This window comes from Schistocerca nitens, chromosome 11 (assembly GCF_023898315.1).
Source record: "Schistocerca nitens isolate TAMUIC-IGC-003100 chromosome 11, iqSchNite1.1, whole genome shotgun sequence".
NCBI classification, from domain to species: domain Eukaryota; kingdom Metazoa; phylum Arthropoda; class Insecta; order Orthoptera; family Acrididae; genus Schistocerca; species Schistocerca nitens.
The window spans coordinates 126,935,385-126,958,788 of record NC_064624.1 but is presented as its reverse complement, the minus strand read 5'-3'; the positions used below and the strand labels follow the sequence as shown (position 1 = coordinate 126,958,788).

At 39.9% G+C, this 23,404-nt stretch overlaps 1 protein-coding gene across 1 annotated transcript in view; it reads left to right on the top strand.

Annotated features, from left to right (window-relative positions):
* Window positions 1–18,059: 18,059 nt before the first annotated feature.
* The window catches only part of LOC126212703 (uncharacterized), a 58,960-nt gene continuing 53,615 nt past the window's right edge, over window positions 18,060–23,404 (top strand). The window contains exon 1 of the mRNA XM_049940117.1: window positions 18,060–18,293. Within this exon, the coding sequence (XP_049796074.1) occupies window positions 18,237–18,293 (57 nt within the window). The 5' untranslated portion in view covers window positions 18,060–18,236. The remainder of the gene's footprint in view (window positions 18,294–23,404) is intronic.

The window sequence follows — 23,404 nt, the reverse complement described above, 5'->3', positions numbered from 1 at the left end:
CCATTAAACAATGACCCATATGACTTTAAATTCGGTTTCTGCTTCGGTTCTTTTGTACTGCGTGGCGTGAAAGAGTTTTCCACAAACAGCCCACAACAATAATACAGCGTCTATGAGCCAGAGATAACGTATTGCGATAATGGATCTGAGTAGTAAATCAGTGCGTATTCGGCTTCAGGATACAATTATCTACAGGGTGGTCCATTGATCGTGACCGGGCCAAATATCTCACGAAATAAGCGTCAAACGAAAAAACTACAAAGAACGAAACTCGTCTAGCTTGAAGGGGGAAACCAGATGGCGCCATGGTTGGCCCGCTAGATGGCGCTCCCATAGGTCAAACGGATATCAACTGCGTTTTTTAAATAGAAACCCCCATTTTTATTACATATTCGTGTAGTACGTAAAGAAATATGAATGTTTTAGTTGGACCACTTTTTTCGCTTTGTGATAGGTGGCGCTGTAATAGTCACAAACATATGCCTCACAATTTTAGACGAACAGTTGGTAACAGGTAGGTTTTTTTAAATTAAATCACGGAGCGTAGGTACGTTTCAACATTTTATTTCGGTTGTTCCAATGCGATACATGTACCTTTGTGAACTTATCATTTCTGAGAACGCATGCTAATTACCTGTAAATACCACATTAATGCAATAAATGCTCATAATGATGTCTGTCAACCTCAATGCGTGTAGCAATACGTGTAACGGCATTCCTCTCAACAGCGAGTAGTTCGCCTTCCATAATGTTCCCACATGCATTGACAATGCGCTGACGCATGTTGTCAGGCGTTGTCGATGGATCACGATAGCAAATATCCTTCAACTTTCCCCCCAGAAAGAAATCCGGGGACGTCAGATCCGGTGAACGTACAGTCCACGGTAAGGTGCTTCGACGACCAATCCACCTGTCATAAAATGTGCTATTCAATACCGCTTCAACTGCACGCCAGCTATGTGCCGGACATCCATCATGTTGGAAGTACATCGCCATTCTATCATGCAGTGAAAAATCTTGTAGTAACATCGGTAGAACATTACGTAGGAAATCAGCGTACATTGCACCATTTAGATTGCCATCGATAAAATGGGGGCCAATTATTCTTCCTCCCATAATGCCACACCATACATTAATCCGCCAAGGTCGTTGATGTTCCACTTGTCGCAGCCATCGTGGATTTTCCGTTGCCCAATTGTCCATATTATGTCGGTTTACGTTACCGCCGTTGGTGAATGACGCTTCGTCGCTAAATAGAACGCGGGCAAAAAATCTGTCATCGTCCCGAAATTTCTCTTGTGCCCAGTGGCAGAACTGTACCCGACGTTCAAAGTCGTCGCCATGCAATTCCTGGTGCATAGAAATACTGTACGGATGCAGTAGATGTTGATGTAGCATTCTCAACACCGACGTTTTTGAGATTCCCGATTCTCGCGCAATTTGTCTGCTACTGATGTGCGGACTAGCCGCGACAGCAGCTAAAACACCTACCTGGGCATCATCATTTGTTGCAGGTCGTGGTTGACGTTTGACATGTGGCTGAATACTTCCTGTTTCCTTAAATAACGTAAATATCCGGCGAACGGTCTGGATACTTGGATGATGTCGTCCAGGATACCGAGCAGCATACATAGTACATGCCCGTTGGGCATTTTGATCACAATAGCCATACGTCAACACAATATCGACCTTTTCCGCAATTGGTAAACGGTCCATTTTAACACGAGTAATGTATCACGAAGCAAATACCGTCCGCACTGGCGAAATGTTACGTGATGCCACGTACTTATACGTTTGTGACTATTACAGCGCCATGTATCACAAAGGGAAAAAAGTGGTCCGACTGAAACATTCATATTTCTTTACGTACTACACGAATATGTAATAAAAATGGGGGTTCCTATTTTAAAAAAAACGCAGTTAATATTCGTTTGACCTATGGCAGAGCCATCTAGCGGGCCAACCATAGCGCCATCTGGTTTCCCCCTTCAAGTTAGACGAGTTTCGTTCTTTGTAGCTTTTTCGTTTGACGCTTATTTCGTGAGATATTTTGCCCAGTCACTATCAATGAACCACCCTGTACAATTCCCTATTAAACTGGGGGCTGTTTCTAGCATGAAAGACATTACTTAAGCAATAACTGTCACAACTAATTGAGTGTGTTGCTTAACTACTACCGCAGCTTTGATTACGAGAAATGTGGCCCCTGTACAAAGCAGCATGTCTCAAATTATGAATGTATTATGTACTCCTATGAGACATAATTGAGGGATATTTGTAACTAGTCAAATTAATTAAAATTTTCCTGCTGAAATGTGAATGTAGTACGTGTCATGAACGTTATAACAACTTGCTATGTAGTAATGTTTCGGAACATACGTCTCACTTTTCTGATCCTGCAACAGCAGTGGACTTTCTTTCTCTTGCTGTGAAAGAAAACGATGATCTGAGTGCATTGTCATGATGCCTAATTTCAGGACAAGCTGCAATGGGTTTTGGACGGATTTTCTTGCTAAACACCTAGCTCAAACGCATGCGTCCAAATACTAGTTTTCTTCCAGCTTACAAGGATTAGTCCATCACAGTTCTTGGTACTATGTTATGTGTCCATAGTTTGTGCCTTTCTGTACGAGTTAAACTTATATTGTTATGTAGTGACTATCGACACCTTTGTTGACTGAATCTCTACTTGCTTTGTTGTAGTGGTAGGGAATGGTTATTCAGCCATCGTTGTTAATTATTCCTGGAACATTTCCTCCCCTTTCTCCTGCTTGAATCCTTGGGGCTGACCTCAAGTGAATTCTGAGTTTTTCAGTGTAGATCCAGCCACTGTTTAGTCGGTTTGTCTTTGAGATTTGGTGCGTCATTTAACTCAAAAGCATTTCAACTGTATCGGAAATAACTGACATCTTTTTGGAATTTGGAAATACTTTGGGGTACGCCGTAGTTCCCCCCCCCCCCCCTGCCCCCCCCCAGCCCCACTCTTCTCATAAAAGTCTCACTGAGAAGTGTGGGAATATGATTACATTTACATTCTTCAATGAACTACTGAGAACAATCAATATTGAGTTAGGAGATTTGTGACAAATAAATAATTACACAGGCTCTTCACTCATATCACCTCGAAACTGCAAATCAAATTGTGTGTGTGTCTTTATCTCCATATAGAAAACTGGAGAAAAATCACTGGCTACACTGTACATGTTTCACGTTTATTACCAGAGCAACAATGCGTTGTGATGTAGCTACGGCGTGAAAGCATGGAGGTCGAGAAGGGAAGGAAAAGGGGGGAGTGTCAGAATACTGTCTCTTCCCACATTTGGGATCTAAAATGTTTTGCACCACCTGCAGATCTACGAACGTGTATGGACTTAGATTCAAGGGGAATCGAACAGTATTGAGGATGGTGGCACTTGTTTTGAACAGTGTATTATTACGCAGGTGCAGAGGATAACTGTTAGGTACGTAAAGTGACAGCAAAACCAATTTTTTACAGTCAAGATTTCTGCCTTAAGTCTGGAACGCATCACACAAACTCGGCGCACTTTCCAGTCTGTAGTTCGCCTTTACGACATACCCGACCATGAGGGTCCAATCACTGTCAACTACCGTTCAAAAGTACCATGCAGAATTAGTTACACATGCATACAGGGTTTGTCCCGCATTAGGAGTCACAGACTGAAAAATGGGAAGAAGTAAGAGGACACAATGTATAGATTCCATAAGATGCTTCAGGCAAAAGCAAAAATCGCTGCCAACATAAATACTGATCCCATATTTCTTGACGGCAGCATAGTTTATTCACTGGCTTTGTCTAGAGATCAAATAAGACTACAAGTGAATTTCTTTTTTTGGGGAGGGGGGGGGGGGCGGCAGGAACGTATCTCGCCCCCTCAGAGTTTGAAGTGGGGAGGGGGGCGAGCAAGTATTTTGGAGGGGTATAATAAGCGTTAGTTTATAAGCCAGTGCAGTCAAAATATATGGCCATTTATGTCAGATGCACTGAAGAGCCAAAGGAACTGTTACATCTTCCTAATATCGTGTAGGACCCCCGCGAGCATGAGAAGTGCTACAACACGATGTGACATATACTAAACTAATATCTGAAGTAGTGCTGGAGGGAACCAACACCATGAATCCTGCATGGATGTCCGTAAATCTGTAAGATAACGAGTGGGTGGAGATCTCTTTCAAACAGCACGTTGCAAGGCATCCCAGATATGCTCAATAATGTTCATGTCTGTCGAGTTTGGTGGGCAGAGGAAGTGTTTTAACTGAGAATAGTGTTCTTGTAGCCATTCTATAGCAATTCTGGATGTGTAGGGCATCGCATGGTCCTGCTGGAATTGCCCAAGCCTTTGGAATGCACAATGGACATGAATGGCTGTAGGTGATCAGACAGGATGCTTACGTACGTGTCACCTGTCAGAGTCGTATCTAAAAGTATCAGGGCTCCCATATCACTCCAATTGCACATGCCTCGCACAATTAAAGAGCATCCACCATCTTGAACAGGGTCCTTGGAGTCATGAGGTTCTCTCCATACCTGTACAGGTCCATCCAATCGATACAATTTGAAACAAGGCCCATCCGACTAGGCAACAAGTTTCCAGTCATCAACACCCCAATATCGGTGTTGATGAGCCCAGGCGAGGCGTAAAGCTTTGTGTCGTGCTGTCATCGGGGTTACATGAGTGGGCCTTTGGCTCCGAAAGCCCATATGTTTCACTGAATGGTTCGCACGCTGACATTTATTGATGGTCCACCACTGACATCTGCACCAGTTTGCGAAAGGGTTGCATGTCTGTCAAGTTGAACGATTCTCTTCAGTCGTCGTTGGTCCCGTTCTTGCGGGACCTTTTTTTCCGGCCCCAGCAATGTCTGAGATTTGATGTTTTACTGGACTCATGATATTCACAGTACACTCGCGAAATAGTCGTACACCAAAATCGCCACTTCATCGCTACCTCAAAGACTGTAACACCATGTTCAAACTTACTTAAATCTTGATAACCTGCCATTGTAGCAGCAGCAACCGACCTTTCAACTGCGCCAGACACTTTTTGTCTTATACAGGTGTTGCCGACCGCAGCGCCATATTCTGACTGTTTACATATCTCTGTATTTGAATATATTATCTGTACTAATTTCTTTGACACTTCAATATAAGGTGCTTCAGTTAAAAGCAATAATCGGTGCCAACAAAAATTCTGATCCCATATTTCTTGGCGGCAGCATAGTTGATTCACAGGCTCTGCCTAGAGATCAAATAAAACTCCACGTGAATTCGGGGAGGAGAGGCAGAAACCGTATCTCGTCCCCTCTTCCAGAGTTTGAAGTTGAGGGCGCAAATGCCTCTCGTGCCTCTCCCCCCACCCCTCCCTCCCTCCCCACCGCCACCACCACCACCACCACAGTTGATACGCCATCTAACAAATTAAACGACTGAACTGAAAACTGATAATCATAGCTTTTCTATATCTTCATTCACATTCTATTAACATGTATGAAAGTTTTTGGAGCTTTTTAGATAAGACAGTATTTTCCTCTCTATATTTACACAGGCAGGATAAATTGCACCATTGGCCGTCGATATAGCTAGGAAATGTTTAGCTGCAACAATGCTTGCACACGAATTGAAGCCAGATGTCGGCAACAGTATCGCCACAAAATGAACGAAAGAGCTAGTGGGAATGAGGGGTTTTGTGTATGCTTCCTTTTTTTAAGTACCGTAATCGGAAAGCATCCGAAAATTTAACTCACGAACTGATGGTGGATACATAGATTACCTATTGCAGAATATCGAAACACGAATTGGAATATCTATTGTATAAATATAACGTTCGAGAATTGGTTAAACCAATACAAATATGAGAGAATCACTACGTTTACATACGACACACTTCCGAAAGACGAAAACCGAATTTCGGAAACCGTTTTTCACTGTCGTGTATACGTGTTAAATTTTAAAGAGGGTTTTCCAGCCCAATTAAATATGGCATATGGAAAACAGCTGATCGAGTAACTTATTCAGTCAACATAATAGTTATTTCTGTTCACTTTAATACCACAGGTGGAAAGCGTCATCCTCAGTCTAATATTTCTGCTACTCCTTCGCTGCACAGTAAGTCCATATTAACCGAATCGTCTGAAAATAAGACGTAACTTGAAAACACAAGCTCGTTTCAAAACAGGTTGCGTCGGAAGCGAAATTCGATTGCGGAAATGGATAACCGATAACTAGAAGCGGATTTCCAGAATCGATTTTGAAGTGTTTAAATGTACACCCAGTAAAGGTATTGGGAGATCGGTTTACGAAATCCGGTTTTGGGGCCTCCATGTAAACGCGGTGAATGTATACCAGTTACAATCCGATTGGCTATTACCTTTGGGGCTTTAGCTGCCAGCGATTCATAGAGAGATTTGTTATTGTTATTTATTGAGTATCCATTATATCATATAAAATGATATAGGAGTTGTCATGTTACATTATATGAGTTTGTAATTATACAGTAAATTAATAACATAGGTCTACGGTGGTAAAACATATATAAATATATATCTCATGCATTGTATAGTAAAGAAAAACAAAACAAACAATAATTAATTATTTATAGTGCATACTATTTTCATACACTTGTTTTTCAGATATGACTTATTATTATCATTGACCACTAAAGTAGAGAATAACAGAACAAACAATAATTAATTAATTATCGTGTTTACCTCTTTACTATGCGCTGTTCATCATTAAGCCTCTTTGCACCGGTACCAGAAGTATGCAACGCTTTTGCAGGACTCAAGGATTCCATTAACGCAAGTTTAATCCAGTTTTTAAAGTTAATATTTTTCTTTTGCTCACCAGAATAGTGGCAGCTGGCAAGGTGCTGCTATGAACACGGAAACAGATGTGAAAAAAATTCGCAAAGAATATAAATAATAAAGTATGCCTCACTGCTGCATATTTTAGTATACATTGTTTTCTACATCCATTAGTTCTGGTCATAAATGTATCAAATAGTTCTTTCTGTTGTCCACTTACCCATTGCTGTAGACAAACAAAACAACTGGCTTTGTGTTCGTACAGAACTTTCGAATAGAAACAAAACAATTTTGTTTCCGCTCAGACACTACAAATTCAGTCATGGAACTGCAGCACTGTCGGTGAGAGGAGGCAAATGTAAGAAGGAGAGCCATGCTGTATTGACAGACAAGGACAGAGATAGATACTGTAAGGCCAGACGAATATTCCGAAACCTTGGTGAACAACACTTGCAACAGCCAGCTACATCAGCAATACTGTCCAGCCGTACCACAATATTGGTCTGATTTGCAGTCACATTGCAACTATGTTGACAGCAACACTATTACACCCACAAACTGCCGTAAATATCGCCCGTGTTAAAGCAACGTATGGGCAGAGGAAGACATTAAGTTCACTTTGGCAGTGTCCTGTGTGAAGTCATTATGACATGTACACGCTGTATCAGGGGTGACAGAGGCCTTGTCTTGACTTTTGTGATCATTCAATACGTGAGGTAGCCCTTCTTTCAGACAAATTAAAGGAGCAGCTCGTTATATTCTCAACAGGTATTTTCACTGCAATTCTGGAAGATATTGATGTCTTTATTTTCTTTTGGAAGTGTGAACCTGTCAACTTGTGGAAAAAAGACCTCTCATTACATTTTATAAATGGTAAAACTGGCAGGCTTCATAGGAACATCCCTGCGTTCAGTCAGTTGGATGCAGATTCACGGTCACGATGTTCTTGAGTTTGAAACTACCCAGAGTATGATTTTGTTTATCTTAAAATTGCCCCATGCAAGTACAGAATTACCTTTGGAAATGATGCAGTTGTCAAAATAACAGATTCAAATGTCTGCTGCTAAAGCATAATTTGAAATGTAAAATTTTGCACATCACAAAACGAAAAAACGTAGTATCCTATGACTGTAATATCATTAGTCAGTTGGAATTGGCTAACTCACGCAAATACCCCTCCCCCCATGAACTATGGACCTTGGCGTTGGTGGGGAGGCTTGCGTGCCTCAATGATACAGATAGCCGTACCATAGGTGCAATCACAAAGGAGCGGTATCTGTGGAGAGGCTAGACAAACATGTGGTTCCTGAAGAGGGGCAGCAGCCTTTTCAGTAGTTGCAGGGGCAACAGTCTGGATGATTGACTGAACTGCCCTTGTAACACTAACCAAAACGGCCTTGCTCTGCTGGTACTGTGAACGGTTGAAAGCAAGGGGAAACTACAGCCGTAATTTTTCCCGAGGGCATGCAGCTTGACTGTATGGTTAAATGATGATGGCGTCTTCTTGGGTAAAATATGACGGAGGTAAAATAGTCCCCCATTCGGATCTCCGGGAGGGGACTACTCAAGAGGACGTCGTTATCAGGAGAAATAAAACTGGCATTCTACGGATCGGAGTGTGGAATGTCAGATCCCTTAATCGGGCAGATAGGTTAGAAAATTTAAAAAAGGAAATGGATAGGTTAAAGTTAGATATAGTGGGAATTAGTGAAGTTCGGTGACAGGAGGAACAAGACTTCTGGTCAGGTGAATACAGGGTTATAAATACAAAATCAAGTGGGGGTAATGCAGGAGTAGGTTTAATAATGAATAAAAAAAATAGGAGTGCGGGTAAGCTACTACAAACAGCATAGTGAACATACACTCCTGGAAATTGAAATAAGAACACCGTGAATTCATTGTCCCAGGAAGGGGAAACTTTATTGACTCATTCCTGGGGTCAGATACATCACATGATCACACTGACAGAACCACAGGCACATAGACGCAGGCAACAGAGCATGCACAATGTCGGCACTAGTACAGTGTATATCAACCTTTCGCAGCAATGCAGGCTGCTATTCTCCCATGGAGACGATCGTAGAGATGCTGGATGTAGTCCTGTGGAACGGCTTGCCATGCCATTTCCACCTGGCGCCTCAGTTGGACCAGCGTTCGTGCTGGACGTGCAGACCGCGTGAGACGACGCTTCATCCAGTCCCAAACATGCTCAATGGGGGACAGATCCGGAGATCTTGCTGGCCAGGGTAGTTGACTTACACCTTCTAGAGCACGTTGGGTGGCACGGGATACATGCGGACGTGCATTGTCCTGTTGGAACAGCAAGTTCCCTTGCCGGTCTAGGAATGGTAGAACGATGGGTTCGATGACGGTTTGGATGTACCGTGCACTATTCAGTGTCCCCTCGACGATCACCAGTGGTATACGGCCAGTGTAGGAGATCGCTCCCCACACCATGATGCCGGGTGTTGGCCCTGTGTGCCTCGGTCGTATGCAGTCCTGATTGTGGCGCTCACCTGCACGGCGCCAAACACGCATACGACCATCATTGGCACCGAGGCAGAAGCGACTCTCATCGCTGAAGACGACACGTCTCCATTCGTCCCTCCATTCACGCCTGTCGCGACACCACTGGAGGCGGGCTGCACGATGTTGGGGCGTGAGCGGAAGACGGCCTAACGGTGTGCGGGACCGTAGCCCAGCTTCATGGAGACGGTTGCGAATGGTCCTCGCCGATACCCCAGGAGCAACAGTGTCCCTAATTTGCTGGGAAGTGGCGGTGCGGTCCCCTACAGCACTGCGTAGGATCCTACGGTCTTGGCGTGCATCCGTGCGTCGCTGCGGTCCGGTCCCAGGTCGACGGGCACGTGCACCTTCCGCCGACCACTGGCGACAACATCGATGTACTGTGGAGACCTCACGCCCCACGTGTTGAGCAATTCGGCGGTACGTCCACCCGGCCTCCCGCATGCCCACTATACGCCCTCGCTCAAAGTCCGTCAACTGCACATACGGTTCACGTCCACGCTGTCGCGGCATGCTACCAGTGTTAAAGACTGCGATGGAGCTCCGTATGCCACGGCAAACTGGCTGACACTGACGGCGGCGGTGCACAAATGCTGCGCAGCTAGCGCCATTCGACGGCCAACACCGCGGTTCCTGGTGTGTCCGCTGTGCCGTGCGTGTGATCATTGCTTGTACAGCCCTCTCGCAGTGTCCGGAGCAAGTATGGTGGGTCTGACACACCGGTGTCAATGTGTTCTTTTTTCCATTTCCAGGAGTGTATTATAGTGGCCAAGATAGACACAAAGCCCATGTCTACTACACGTATTATAGTGGCCAAGATAGACATGAAGCCCATGCCTACTACAGTAGTACAAGTTTATATGCCAACTAGCTCTGCAGATGACGGCGAAATTGAAGAAATGCATGATGAGATAAAAGAAATTATTCAGGTACTGAAGGGAGACGAAAATTTAATAGTCATGGGTGACTGGAATTCGACAGTAGGAAAAGGGAGAGAAGGAAACATAGTAGGTGAATATGGATTAGGGGTAAGAAATGAAAGAGGAAGCCGTCTGGTAGAATTTTGCACAGAGCATAACTTAATCATAGCTAACACTTGGTTCAAGAATCATAAAAGAAGGTTGTATACATGGAAGAAACCTGGAGACACTAAAAGGTATCAGAGATTTAGGAACCAGGTTTTAAATTGTAGGACATTTCCAGGGGCAGATGTGGACTCTGACCACAAGCTATTCGTTATGAACTATAAAACTGATGAAATTGCAAAAAGGTGGGAATTTAAGGAGATGGGACCTGGATAAACTGATCAAACCAGAGGTTGTACAGAGTTTCAGGGACAGCATAAGGGAACAATTGACAGGAATGGGGGAAAGAAATACAGTAGAAGACGAATGGGTAGTTCTGAGGGATGAAGTAGTGAAGGCAGCAGAGGATCGAATTGGTAAAAAGACGAGAGCTAGTACAAATCCTTGGGTAACAGAAGAAATATTGAATTTAATTGATGAAAGGAGAAAATATAAAAATGCAGTAAACGAAGCAGGCAAAAAGGAATACAAATGTCTCAAAAATGAGATCGACAGGAAGCGCAAAATGACTAAGGAAGGATGGCTAGAGGACAAATGTAAGGATGTAGAGGCTTATCTCACTAGGGGTAAGATAGATACTGCCTACAGGAAAATCAAAGAGACCTTTGGAGAAAAGAGAACCATTTGTATGAATATCAAGAGCTCAGATGGAAACCCAGTTCTAAGCAAAGAAGGGAAAGCAGAAAGGTGGAAGGAATATATAGAGGGTCTATACAAGGGCGATGTACTTGAGGACAATATTATGGAAATGAAAGAGGATGAAATGGGAGATACGATACTGCGTGAAGAGTTTGACAGAGCACTGAAAGACCTGAGTCGAAACAAGGCCCCGGGAGTAGACAACATTCCATTAGTACTACTGACGGCCTTGGGAGAGCCAGTCCTGACAAAACTGTACCATCTGGTGAGCAAGATGTATGAGACAGGCGAAATACCCTCAGACGTCAAGAAGAGTATATTAATTTCAATCCCAAAGAAAGCAGGTGTTGACAGATGTGAAAATTACCGAACTATCAGTTTAATAAGCCACAGCTGCAAAATACTAACGCGAATTCTATACAGACGAATGGAAAAATTAGTAGAAGCCGACCTCGGGGAAGATCAGTTTGGATTCCATAGAAATGTTGGAACACATGAGGCAATACTGACCTTATGACTTATCTTAGAAGAAAGTTTAAGGAAAGGCAAACCTACGTTTCTAGCATTTGTAGATTTAGAGAAAGCTTTTGACAATGTTGACTGGAATACTCTTTTTCAAATTCTAAAGGTGGCAGGGGTAAAATACAGGGAGCGAAAGGCTATTTACAATTTGTACAGAAACCAGATGGCAGTTATAAGTGTCGAGGGGCATGAAAGGGAAGCAGTGGTTGGGAAGGGAGTGAGACAGGGTTTTAGCCTCTCCCCAATGTTATTCAATCTGTGTATTGAGCAAGCAGTAAAGGAAACAAATGAAAAATTCGGAGTAGGTATTAAAATCCATGGAGAAGAAATAAAAACTTTGAGGTTCGCCGTTGACATTGTAATTTTGTCAGAGACAGCAAAGGACTTCAGATGATCGGAATGGACAGTGTCTTGAAAGGAGGATATAAGATGAACATCAACAAAAGTAAAACGAGGATAATGGAATGTAGTCGAATTAAGTCGGGTGATGCTGACGGAATTAGATTAGGAAATGAGACACTTAAAAGTAGTAAAGGAGTTCTGCTATTTGGGGAGCAAAATAACTGATGATGGTCGAAGTAGAGAGGATATAAAATATAGACTGGCAGTTGCAAGGAAAGCGTTTCTGAAGAAGAGAAATTTGTTAACATCGAGTATAGATTTAAGTATCAGGAAGTCGTTTCTGAAAGTATTTGTATGGAGTGTACCCATGTATGGAACTGAAACTTGGACAATAAATAGTTTGGACAGAAAGAGAATAGAAGCTTTCGAAATGTGGTGCTACAGAAGAATGTTGAAGATTAGGTGGGTAGATCACGTAACTAATGAGGAGGTATTGAATAGGATTGGCGAGAAGAAGGGACCGGTTGGTAGGACATGTCCTGAGGTATCAAGGGATCACAAATTTAGCATTGGAGGGCAACGTGGAGGGTAAAAATCGTAGAGGGAGACCAAGAGATGAATACACTAAGCAGATTCAGAAGGATGTAGGTTGCAGTAGGTACTGGGAGATGAAGGAGCTTGCACAGGATAGATTAGCATGGAGAGCTGCATCAAAACAGTCTCAGGACTGAAGACCACAACAACAACAACATTAACAACGCAAATACCTGGGTGTAACGCTTTGCAGGGATATGAAATGGAACGATCACATAGGTTCAGTTACAAGTAAAGCAGGTGATTGACTTTGGCTAATTGGAAGAATACTGAGGAATTGCAGTCAGTCTACAAATGAGACTGCTTACAAACCATTTGTACGACCCATCGTAGCATATTGCTCATGTGGATGGGACTCGTACCAAATAGGACTAACAGGGTTTGTTGAACGTATTTAGAGAAGGGCAGCATGAATGGTCATAGGTATTTTTGACCAGGACAGCCGCTAAGATACTGAAGGAACCTTAACTGGAAGACGCTTGAAGATAGACGCCAACTGTCCCGAGTGCTTACAACGTTTCGAGAACCGGCTTTAAATTATGACTCTAGGAGTATACTACAAGCACCTACTTATCACTCCAATAGGAATCGCGAGGATAAGGTTACTGCACACACAGAGGCATTCAAACAATCATTCTTCCTGCACTCCACAGGTGAATAGAACGGGAATAAATCCGAATATCTGGTGAAATGGGACGTACCCTTTGCCAAGCACCTCACAGTGGTTTGCAGAGTACAGATGTAGATGTAGATATCCTAATTTTGTCAACCAACTACTCATATCGTCGAAGAACTTCATCAGTGCATCTGAAGTTGTCCGGTAGCTTATTAGAAAGCATTATTGCAACTGACCCTCAAACACATTGAAGTATTGGCTCTGAGACATCAGGTAGGTCATTAGTCACATTGTGATGTTAGAGTTAACTTCTCATTTCGTTTCTGTGTACGTGATGTTTACAGCAGTTTTGCTGAAAATGGGTGATCAAAGAGCTTTTTTCTCGAATTCCAGTTTCAAGTGACTATATTGAGCTTTATATGAGTAAAATGCAAAGTTTTGTTAACAGTACTCACGACAATTTTAAAATCACAGGGCATGACTAATAACAATGTATGCAAGGAAAATAGTCTGCCTTGATACATGAAACATAACTTGTTACTCTTAATTGTAGAAGGCCACAGCATGCTGAAGTCACATGTATAGAATTCGTCAATACAGTATTCATCATCGTTTGGCCATTGCAATGAAAGTATAGTGCAAATTTTCAAATGTATTTAAAGTAATTGTCAGATGAGTAGTGTTAATTAAACTTTCCATTTTACTTATTTAATGAATCATTTCCAAATATCGTCAGCTCAGTACAATCCTTGGAATTATGTATGTGTGATAAAAGCTCTTTGGTCACCTATTTTCAGCAAAAATGCAGTAACCTATCAAGCACACAGAAACGAAATGAGAAGTTTACATCATGATTATGATGTGAATTATGACCGACTTGATGTCTCACAACGAATACGTCAGAGACTGGCGCTTTTCTTTCTGCCTGGCGAGACTGAAAATCTCAAAAGTATATTGGAAGCTCAGATTCAAAAATCTTTATTAATAAACCAGTGTTACTTGGACAACTTCAGACACACTGATGCAGTCCTTCAAAGATAAATGTAACTGGCTGACAAAATGAAGGTACCTGATGAACTACACTTTTGCACTAGACATTTCAATAACGGGATCATTTCTGAATGTAATTCCCTACATGCCCCAAGTTTAACGTAGAGTCTGTACCACACTGCTACCTGGTGGCAACTTTCATATAAAAAAATAAATAAACGCCATACTCTAGCTATTTTCGAACATATGAACTTGTGACTGTAAAACTGCATTCAACTGACTGAGCCACAGTGATGAACTTATCAAATCTGTCAGTTTTACCATTCACAAAAAAATACTGAGAGGTCATTTTTTTTCCATAAGTTGGCAGGTCCACATTTCCAAAGAAAACAAATACATCAGTAGCTTCCAAAATTACAGTGAATTTGCCTAATGAAGATATAAGTAACTGCTCTTTTAACCCTTGACTGGTACAGACAGTTGTTGTTGCATAATTGGTATGTTGCAAGTCAAAATGCACCAATTTTTTAAGATAGAATAGAATAGAATATTTATTCACCTTTGAAAATGTTTACATGTAATTGGTGTCATCATATGTTTTATAGTTACAGCATTACAGTTATTTTATAATTATCCTTGCCTAATTATGTTGCAAGGTTTTTTTTTACATAAGTAACTACTCCAGAAAAGTACATTGTAAAACAAACTGATCACTATTTGCAAACAAAATACAGTATGCCACAATGAATCAGCATATCATGTTAGTCTCTTTGCATCTAAATAATCTGTATACAGTTATCATAATAATAAATTTTATCTCTATATTGCCTTTACAATATGGCACAGTGAATCAACCTACCACACTGGTAGCTTCATAAAATATTATAATTTATAATTTAATATAGTCTTATCCCAAAACTCCAAATAATATATTACACATTCTTCAAATTCTGTCACTGTATAGAAGGCTTTGCTTTTTACCCACTTTGTTATTACATTTTTGAATTTATTCAGGGACACTAAGTGGACATTTTTAGGTAGTTTGTTAAAGTATGGGACACCAAGATTTTTGTAGCTATTGTGGATCTTTGCTAGTCTGGCATTGGCCTTGTGAATTGCATGTGTCTGCCTAGTGTTATGATGGTGTATTGACACCCTAACATCAAAATTATCCAGGTTTTCTTTCGTGTATACTAGGAAACTATAAATATTTGAACAAGGTACTGTTTCAATATTCATTTCCTTGAAGTAGTGTCTACATAATTCTCGTGGTGTGAGTCCCACAACGAATCTGGTGGCCTTTTTTGCCATTTACATACAGTCTTAGATTCAGGTGAGTTTCTCTGCAGCAAAATTCCATATGTCAGAAGGAAATGGAAGAAAGCAAAGTATGCATAGACCAGCACAGTTTCACTTATACGCCCTCTCAACTTATACAGCAGATAAATCACACGCGCGAGTCTGGAGCATAACTTATCTGTGTGTGTACCCCAGCTTAAGCTTTGATCAATACAGAATCCAAGAAATTTCACTGATTTATTTTCCTTCTTGGGGGAATTAAGATTAAATACAATGTTCTCTGTTTTGCTATTATTTATGTGTAGTGCATGAGCCTGAAACCAGGAGGTACATACATCTACTGCTATTGCTACATTCAGCTGTTACTCATCCATATTAGTATTTTGAACTATTAATGTGGTGTTATCTGCATATAGTCTGGTGTCACAGAGCAATATGGAAGGCAGACCATATATATATATATATATATATATATATATATATATATATATATATATATATATAATGAACAGAAATAGCCCAAAAACGGAGCCCTGTGGTACTACTTTTTTAACAGGTAAAGGATCTGTTTTTCCATTATTGTTTTCTATTACTTAGGTACAACTGAAGTAGGAGGATGGCCTTCTCCCCAATTCTATGGAAGTGTAGCTTTCTTATTAGGATAACGTGGGTCACTGTGTCAAAGGCTGTTTTTAAGTCCAATTTACTGACAGATTTTCAAGACAGTCATATACTTTTGTTATAGTGCTGTAGAGAGGGTAGATCTTAAGCCATACTGTGCAGGACACATTAGGTTATTATGTTCAAAATATTGGTTCATTTGCTGGTGCGTATAGTACTCTGTTATTTTGGAAATAATTGGGACTAGTGAAATGGGTCAGTTATTGTCAGGTGTTGATGTTCTACCTTTCTTATGGACATGATAGATTATGGATATTTTTAGACATTCTGGGTACACTCCCTCCGTTAATATTTTGTTTATTAATTTTGTTAAGGCCATTATTGTCTCTTTTCTTATTTGTTTAATAAGAAAATTGAGAAATCATTATTACATTCACATTAATATTATGAGACATCCTTTATATGACCCTTTGACAAGTATAGAAAACACATGAATTGTTAGCAAATCATACAACAGAGTATGTTGATGGTAATTACAAAACTTAATGTGCTACATAAACTTTGAATAATAGTCTTTATGAACTCCTTGAGGATTTTGCGAGATTGGTAGATAATCAGAAAAACATATAAAATGTATAATGTATGACAAATATTACCATGTACGGCAAATAGATATAACTGTTAGAACAAGAGGTGATCGAAACATTTTCTTCTCTACTGTACATAATGAAGCAAAATGAAAAGGTTATTTTGTATCGATTCTCATTCATTTTGTGAGACGCACACTTTACAAACAAGCACAGTGCGCATTCCACATATGTGATTTGTGCAGATGCTGCTGGACTGGTTAGTTTTCTCATTCAGATGAGAAGGGCAGACACACCATCTTTTCCGTGAAGTTGGTGAATCTTTCTGTACGAGCATTTTGAGAGGCTCTGGAGGCTGCAGTATCCTATCAACGGCATGCCGCGTTTCACACAGGCAAATGTCGATTCAGTCATGTCTAATTCATTAACTAGATTGCAGCTGTTCTCTGAATAGTTCGCTTTCGAAAAATTAATTTTTTTTATTTGTATGTCTTCTTGGTTCCTTCACCATACTACCAGAGGAAAGGCAACCCTGACCAAATTACATGCTGGACTTTTCAAATCGTGCTCTAGAGGCTGTGATGACTATCTGAAATTATTTTCCTTTCCCAAAGGAATAAGAAATGCTATCAGTATCTCGCTCTTCACCTTCACTAGGAGGCAACTCAGAGCGTAAATCGTGTTCACGCTCTCCATGTGTTATCTCACCAGCTTCACTTTCTTCATTACTGAAGCTGTTTCGTTCAGTCTCAGACATTTACTATCAGTAAAACCTGAGTAAACTGTTTTGCCACTGTTAAACTTTCATTGCACTTGAGGTAATGAAAGAAACCAGATCTGAATCAACAATTCTTACGTAACTGGTATGCTGTGGGTCACGATGACCAATCGGGCTTTTTTCAACAATGGAATTGTGCATGTTTGTGATTTGTGAAGCTGAGAAATATTTATGGGCAGGTTCTATATTCACGAAATTTAGATCATAAAATATAAGACAGTTTTTCAAAGACGAACAGCAGAAACAGCTTTTTGACCCGCAGAATTAATTCGTCTGCAACTGTTTGATGGCTACCGTCCCGAACGATCACAAAAGTCGATACAAAGTCTCTGTTGTCTTCGATACAACACGCGGATATGTCAGCAGTGGCAAACTACCTCATATTCATAATAATGTTACGCTTGGTCCTGACGGAGCGAGCGTACTGTAGACCTGTACTGACAGATGGCCATGCAGATGGCTAGTAACGGCATAGGCAGCTTAAATATTTAAGGACGTAGCGTAAAATCTATACATGAGACCAATATGGCGCACATGTGTGGGTGGGCGAAACGCGCTCACACAGCGATTGGGTGGTTCCTCGCCCCCCACCCCTCGACTCCCACAAGTGTCAATCACAAAGTTATTTTGATCGGAAGTTCAAAAGATCAGCGGATGGGTAATTGTTGGTTGTTGCAGACTCGAAGCTGCAGTGACTGTGCAGCATTCATTGACACGCGAAGCCGTCTTTTTCGTGGTGATATTTGTTGCTAAATCGGAGATTTTCACAGCATTCGAGAAGACACCTATTGAAATAAAATATTCGTTATTCGAGGATGGCGGACGACGGCATTGCCCGCAGCTTTCAGCGTATAATTTTTTGGGAGGAGTTTGTAAGGATCAGATGTTTTTATTTACTATTTGTGGGGTTCTGACGTTCGATAGTTTTATTCATTTACGTATATTTGTTGACGAACAGCTTCTGTGTTCTGACCGTCTGTGCGTTTTATAAATGTGTTTTGGTATTTTACGACTTTGTCCCACGAAAGCATAGTATTTGTGGCCTGGGAAATTCTTTGCAACTTGTGGATGCGTTGACATTTCAGTTAAGCCGCATAATAAGAGCAGCGAGACCAAAATTCTTGCCTTAGCTCTTGAGTAACCTTCACATTGATTCGTGCTGTAGAACAGCAGTTATCGTATACTTAAATATCTTGAGTATTATACTGACCGATGTTGCAGTTGCAATACTTGCTTTGCAGTGATTAGTAGATTTCTTAGCACACTAGTTAATTAAAAAAAAATGCATGAATGTATGGGCCGCATTTTTGCACATAAAGACGCATTTACATTTAATTAAAACAGAAACAACACATGTTCTTCGAAACCGGGTTTACCTAATGCGAATTTTTGTCATAATTGCCCTTTTGCTACGTTTGATATCGTAATTCATTCTCCGTTTCATAGATTCATCTTAGAGATCCTAATGAGGCAAAGAACCAATCCTGTCACATTACATTACATTGGATTGACTACTAAACGTCACAAAACTGATATATACTATTTGTATTTAGACTAGATAAAACGTAAATAATGACACTAGGAGCAAAATTGCTACTTTGAAAAACATTTTTACTGATCCAGTTACAGTACAAAGCTGCAGTATTTTTGCTGGCGGTGTATTTACTTGACTGTACAGATATATATAATAGTAATAGTTTCCATATCCTGTAAAAACTGTAGATTGATTATGAAAGTCACTCTTAACTTGCCATTCTGTTAGTGCGAATCTTCAACTCATAAATCCTGATAATTATATAATTTTGAAGGAGTGAGTAATGATACCTGTTCAAGTGGGAGTTCCATATTCATCCTTAGTGTTGTTACCATGTTAAGTGCCCTTGGTATATTTACTCTTTAAACGTTTCTGTTGCCAGTGATTAACATTAGTTTCAGCTTAACTGTGAGATACACAGTCATAAAACAAGACAAAAATAATTTTATGTAGACTTTCCTCCCTGTCAGTGGTGCCAAATTGAGTTATGTACAATGATGGAAAGATATTCAATAAACTTCCGTCCATAATTAAGCAAGAAATTGGGAATTCCTACCAATTCAGAGGACATAAAAACTTATCTCATGGGCCATTTTTTAAAATAAATTGTCAGAGAATCTAAATTCAGAGGCTGGAAAGTTCTGCTAGCTACATGGCTAGTAGTAGTGTTTGTGGGAAAGCTGTAAGACAAGTTTTAATGCACCATAAATATGACTCAGTATTTACAAGTGTGGGAAAATATTTACTTTGAAAAGTACCATTGTAGTCAAGGAAATATTAAGCTAGCACCAGTAGACAAACATGAGATGTATAGTAAAACTGAGGGGGCAGCAACTGTTTTTTCAAAATAACAACTTCCTTTCTAGTTTACTCAATTAAACATAGGTGGCATAACTATGAATAGCATGAAGCAGTGTAGTACTCTATGATTGTTAATAGAATATACAAATTAATTTTGTGTGACGTCCTTGTCTTTTGTTCATGTAATACCTTGACTCTTCCACATCCCCAGTTTCTCCTTGTTGATGGTAGCTACAGAATATAGTTAATGAATGAATCAGAATGTAGAATTGTAGATATGTAGGAAAACCAACATTGAATTAATTATTTGTTGCCTTGTACTGTGGTTACGTGATTTATAAAAAATCTGAAAATTATCATTATTATTACTCATAATACCAGTGAGTAAATTTTCTGGGAAGTGAGATAAGAAATCCAGATATTTGACAAGACATCTGCAAGGTATGCAGTTATCTCTGTACACATTACTCTCACTGCTTACATTTGGTTAATGACTTTTTTGGATTGCTATAGAAAATCATTCCACAAGATAACATGGATTGAAAGTACACAAAATCAGATACCATATTTATATCCAAGTCAACTAATGCAAAATACATTTAAATGCAGAGCATGATAGCATGAGCATTTCATTTTGCGACAGCCGTCAAAGTTTGATAAATTAGCCTTCACCAGTCAGATATCCAGTACTTAAGCTGATGGCACCAAAACCTAAAGAAATCCCATATTTAAGCAATAACTATACATTTTTCGGTTTGATTCTTTTATTTTTGCCACATCTGTAGGTCTAACATGCTGCAAAATTTCTCTGTATTTATGTTGAAGAAAACTGTAAGTAGAGATCTTGTCACATCCCATCTACATCTACATGTATACTTTGCAAACAACTATGAGGTGCATGGTGGAGGGTACATACCATTGTACCAGTTATTAGGGTTTCTTCCCATTACATTCATGTATGGAATGAGAGAAGAATGATTGTTTGAATGCCTCATGATCCTTATGGGAGTGATTCATAGGGGGTTATAGCATATTCCTAGAGTCATCATTTAAAGCCAGTTCTTGATACTTTGGTAACAGGCTTTCTAGGGATAGTTTATGTTAATCTTCAGGAGTCGGCCAGTTCAGTTTCTTCAGTATGTCAGTGACACACTCCCATGGGCCAGAAAAACCTGTGACCATTCATGCTACTCTTCTCTGTGCAAGTTCAATATCCCCTGTTAGTCCTATGTGGTGCGGGTCCCACACACCTGAGCAATATTGCAGAACTGGCTGCACGAGTGGTTTGTAAGCGATCTCTTTAGTGGACTGACGATGACTCTCCATCCAAGATAACACTCTCCTCTCTACCAAAAATTCCTCAACCCAGTCACAGATTTCACTTTTGGTACCCCATATGATTGTTCTTTTGACAGTAATTGTAGCTGTGGTACTGAGTCAAATGCTTTTTGGAAATTAAGAAATACTGCTCCTACCTGACTGTCTTGATCCAAAGCTTTCAAAATATGTAAAGAAAACTTCAAGTTGGGTTTCACATGATCAATGTTTTCGAAATCCAAGCTGGTACATATCTAGGTACATCTGCTTACATATCTATCCAGTGCATGGTAAACTATTCAAAAATTATTCAAAACTAACAAAAATGAGCTATGCAGTAAGAATGCTTATCAACAGTACAGTCAGTGGTGGACATTTTGTTCATGTACATTCATTACAGTAGTACGGTATCATTTTCTGGGAAAACGTACACCACACCAAAACAGTTTTGCAGGAGACAAAAGGCAGTTATAAAAATAATGAAACAACCAAGCAGCATAAAACTGTGCAAACCTTTTTTTTTAAAAAAAAAAAAAAAAAAAAAAGATCAAAAAATCTTACCCATCTTTGCTATTATATAAGTAGTTATACATCTCAAAAAAAGTATACTAAGGAAAAGAAAACTTTTTTATTCAAAACAACTTTGCCCATGACTACAGGAGAAAGTCAGTGCCATACATCTTAACCAGTGCAACACCACATTACGCCAAAAAGGTCTGTATCAAGCAGGAACAAAACTGTACAACAGATTGCTCAGATGTATAAAATCTCGTTGTAAACTGCATTCTTGTAAAAAATCCAACATCCTGTCTACTGCAAAACTGCTTTTCTTCAATCTCTCGAAACATTGTATGTGAAAACATGTAAGTCATACTTTTTATTGTAGTTTAATTTTAGTATGATTATCAAAATTGAAATGAAATATGTTTACAAGTTGTAAAACCAACAGGTAAAAAGATTTTCTGTCCAATATCTCATGTGCATTATATGTACTGAAAAAGAGATTAGATGGGCAAATAAACATATGTGTAGGAGCCTATATATAGTTATGCCCAATTGACATATATTTGAGTGTTACTAAATGGTTAGAACAGTCAATGTATGGTTTCGGTGCCTACAACTTAAGGCAACACCATAAGTGAAGAATGTGTTGTTTGAATATTCGTCTTAATAATTTAACTGAGTGTAATAATATGGGACCAATATTATTACTGCTTATTTCGTGCTTACAGGATTTTCAGTTCAGATTATGTTATAAATGTGTTGGTGATTCACAGATCGTTTTGAGAAGTCCCTTCCTTGAATTTGTTTTATGTGATGTTCTGTGAATCCTAGTATTGAAGGACTACTTTCAAAGATATGAAATATGACAAGATTTTCAGTTTCTTTCCATTACAAATTTTGTGGTTTCATCTGTTCTGGTCAACAAAATCCAGCCATCTCTTCTGTGGTCTTCCACAGTCTTGTCCCTATAGGTTTCTAGTCAAGAATTTGTTTTGGAAGTCTATTTTGATGCAGTCCGTATACACATTCCAACCATCTGTTTCTATCTAGATCAACTTTTTGGTGCACTGAATCAGCTAGCAATTCATTTCTAATGTATTCATTTCTGAAGTGACCTTCTTTGGTGCACCCTTTAACACTACAGAAAAATCTCATTTACGTAGCCTGGGTCCTGCTCATATTCTTTTGTGTGGGAACCAATGTTTCAGATCCATAGAGCATAGTAGGAACAGCCATGACTTTCTGGAACTTCAACTGTGGCTCTTTCTTCTTATAATTGTTCCATAGACTGCTAAATTTTAGGATCTTGTTATCAATTTCATTGTTGAAATTTCTTCGTGTGTCACAGCTGCAATACTGGAAGTGGGCTATCTGTTACACTGTCACATTAATTATAATAATTTTAGATCTTATAGGTAATTATTTTTGCTTTTAGTATTGTTAGCTGCATTAACTGTGGATCACAGTTGCAAACTCTCATTACAATACAAAACATGCCAGTTTTACAATTGCAGTAAACATTCAAAAATATGCAACATGCTGAACATTTATTCTTTTTTCATGACTCCATGAACAAGTTTTCTGGGGGGGTGTTGGGAGTGGAGGAAGTAAGCTTTGCATATCAGAGCCAGGCATGGCTCCAGAATTCAGTTCTAGAGGAGAGGGTTGCAATTACTTACGTCTTCCCCTCACCCGCCCAACAAAATAATGTGGTTTACCATCACTCCCACATTTGACATGTCACAGATGCCTAGGATTTTAATAATAACAGTTACAAAATACTGGAGTGAGAGATGAAAAAATTGAATTTGAGATGTATGTGACACA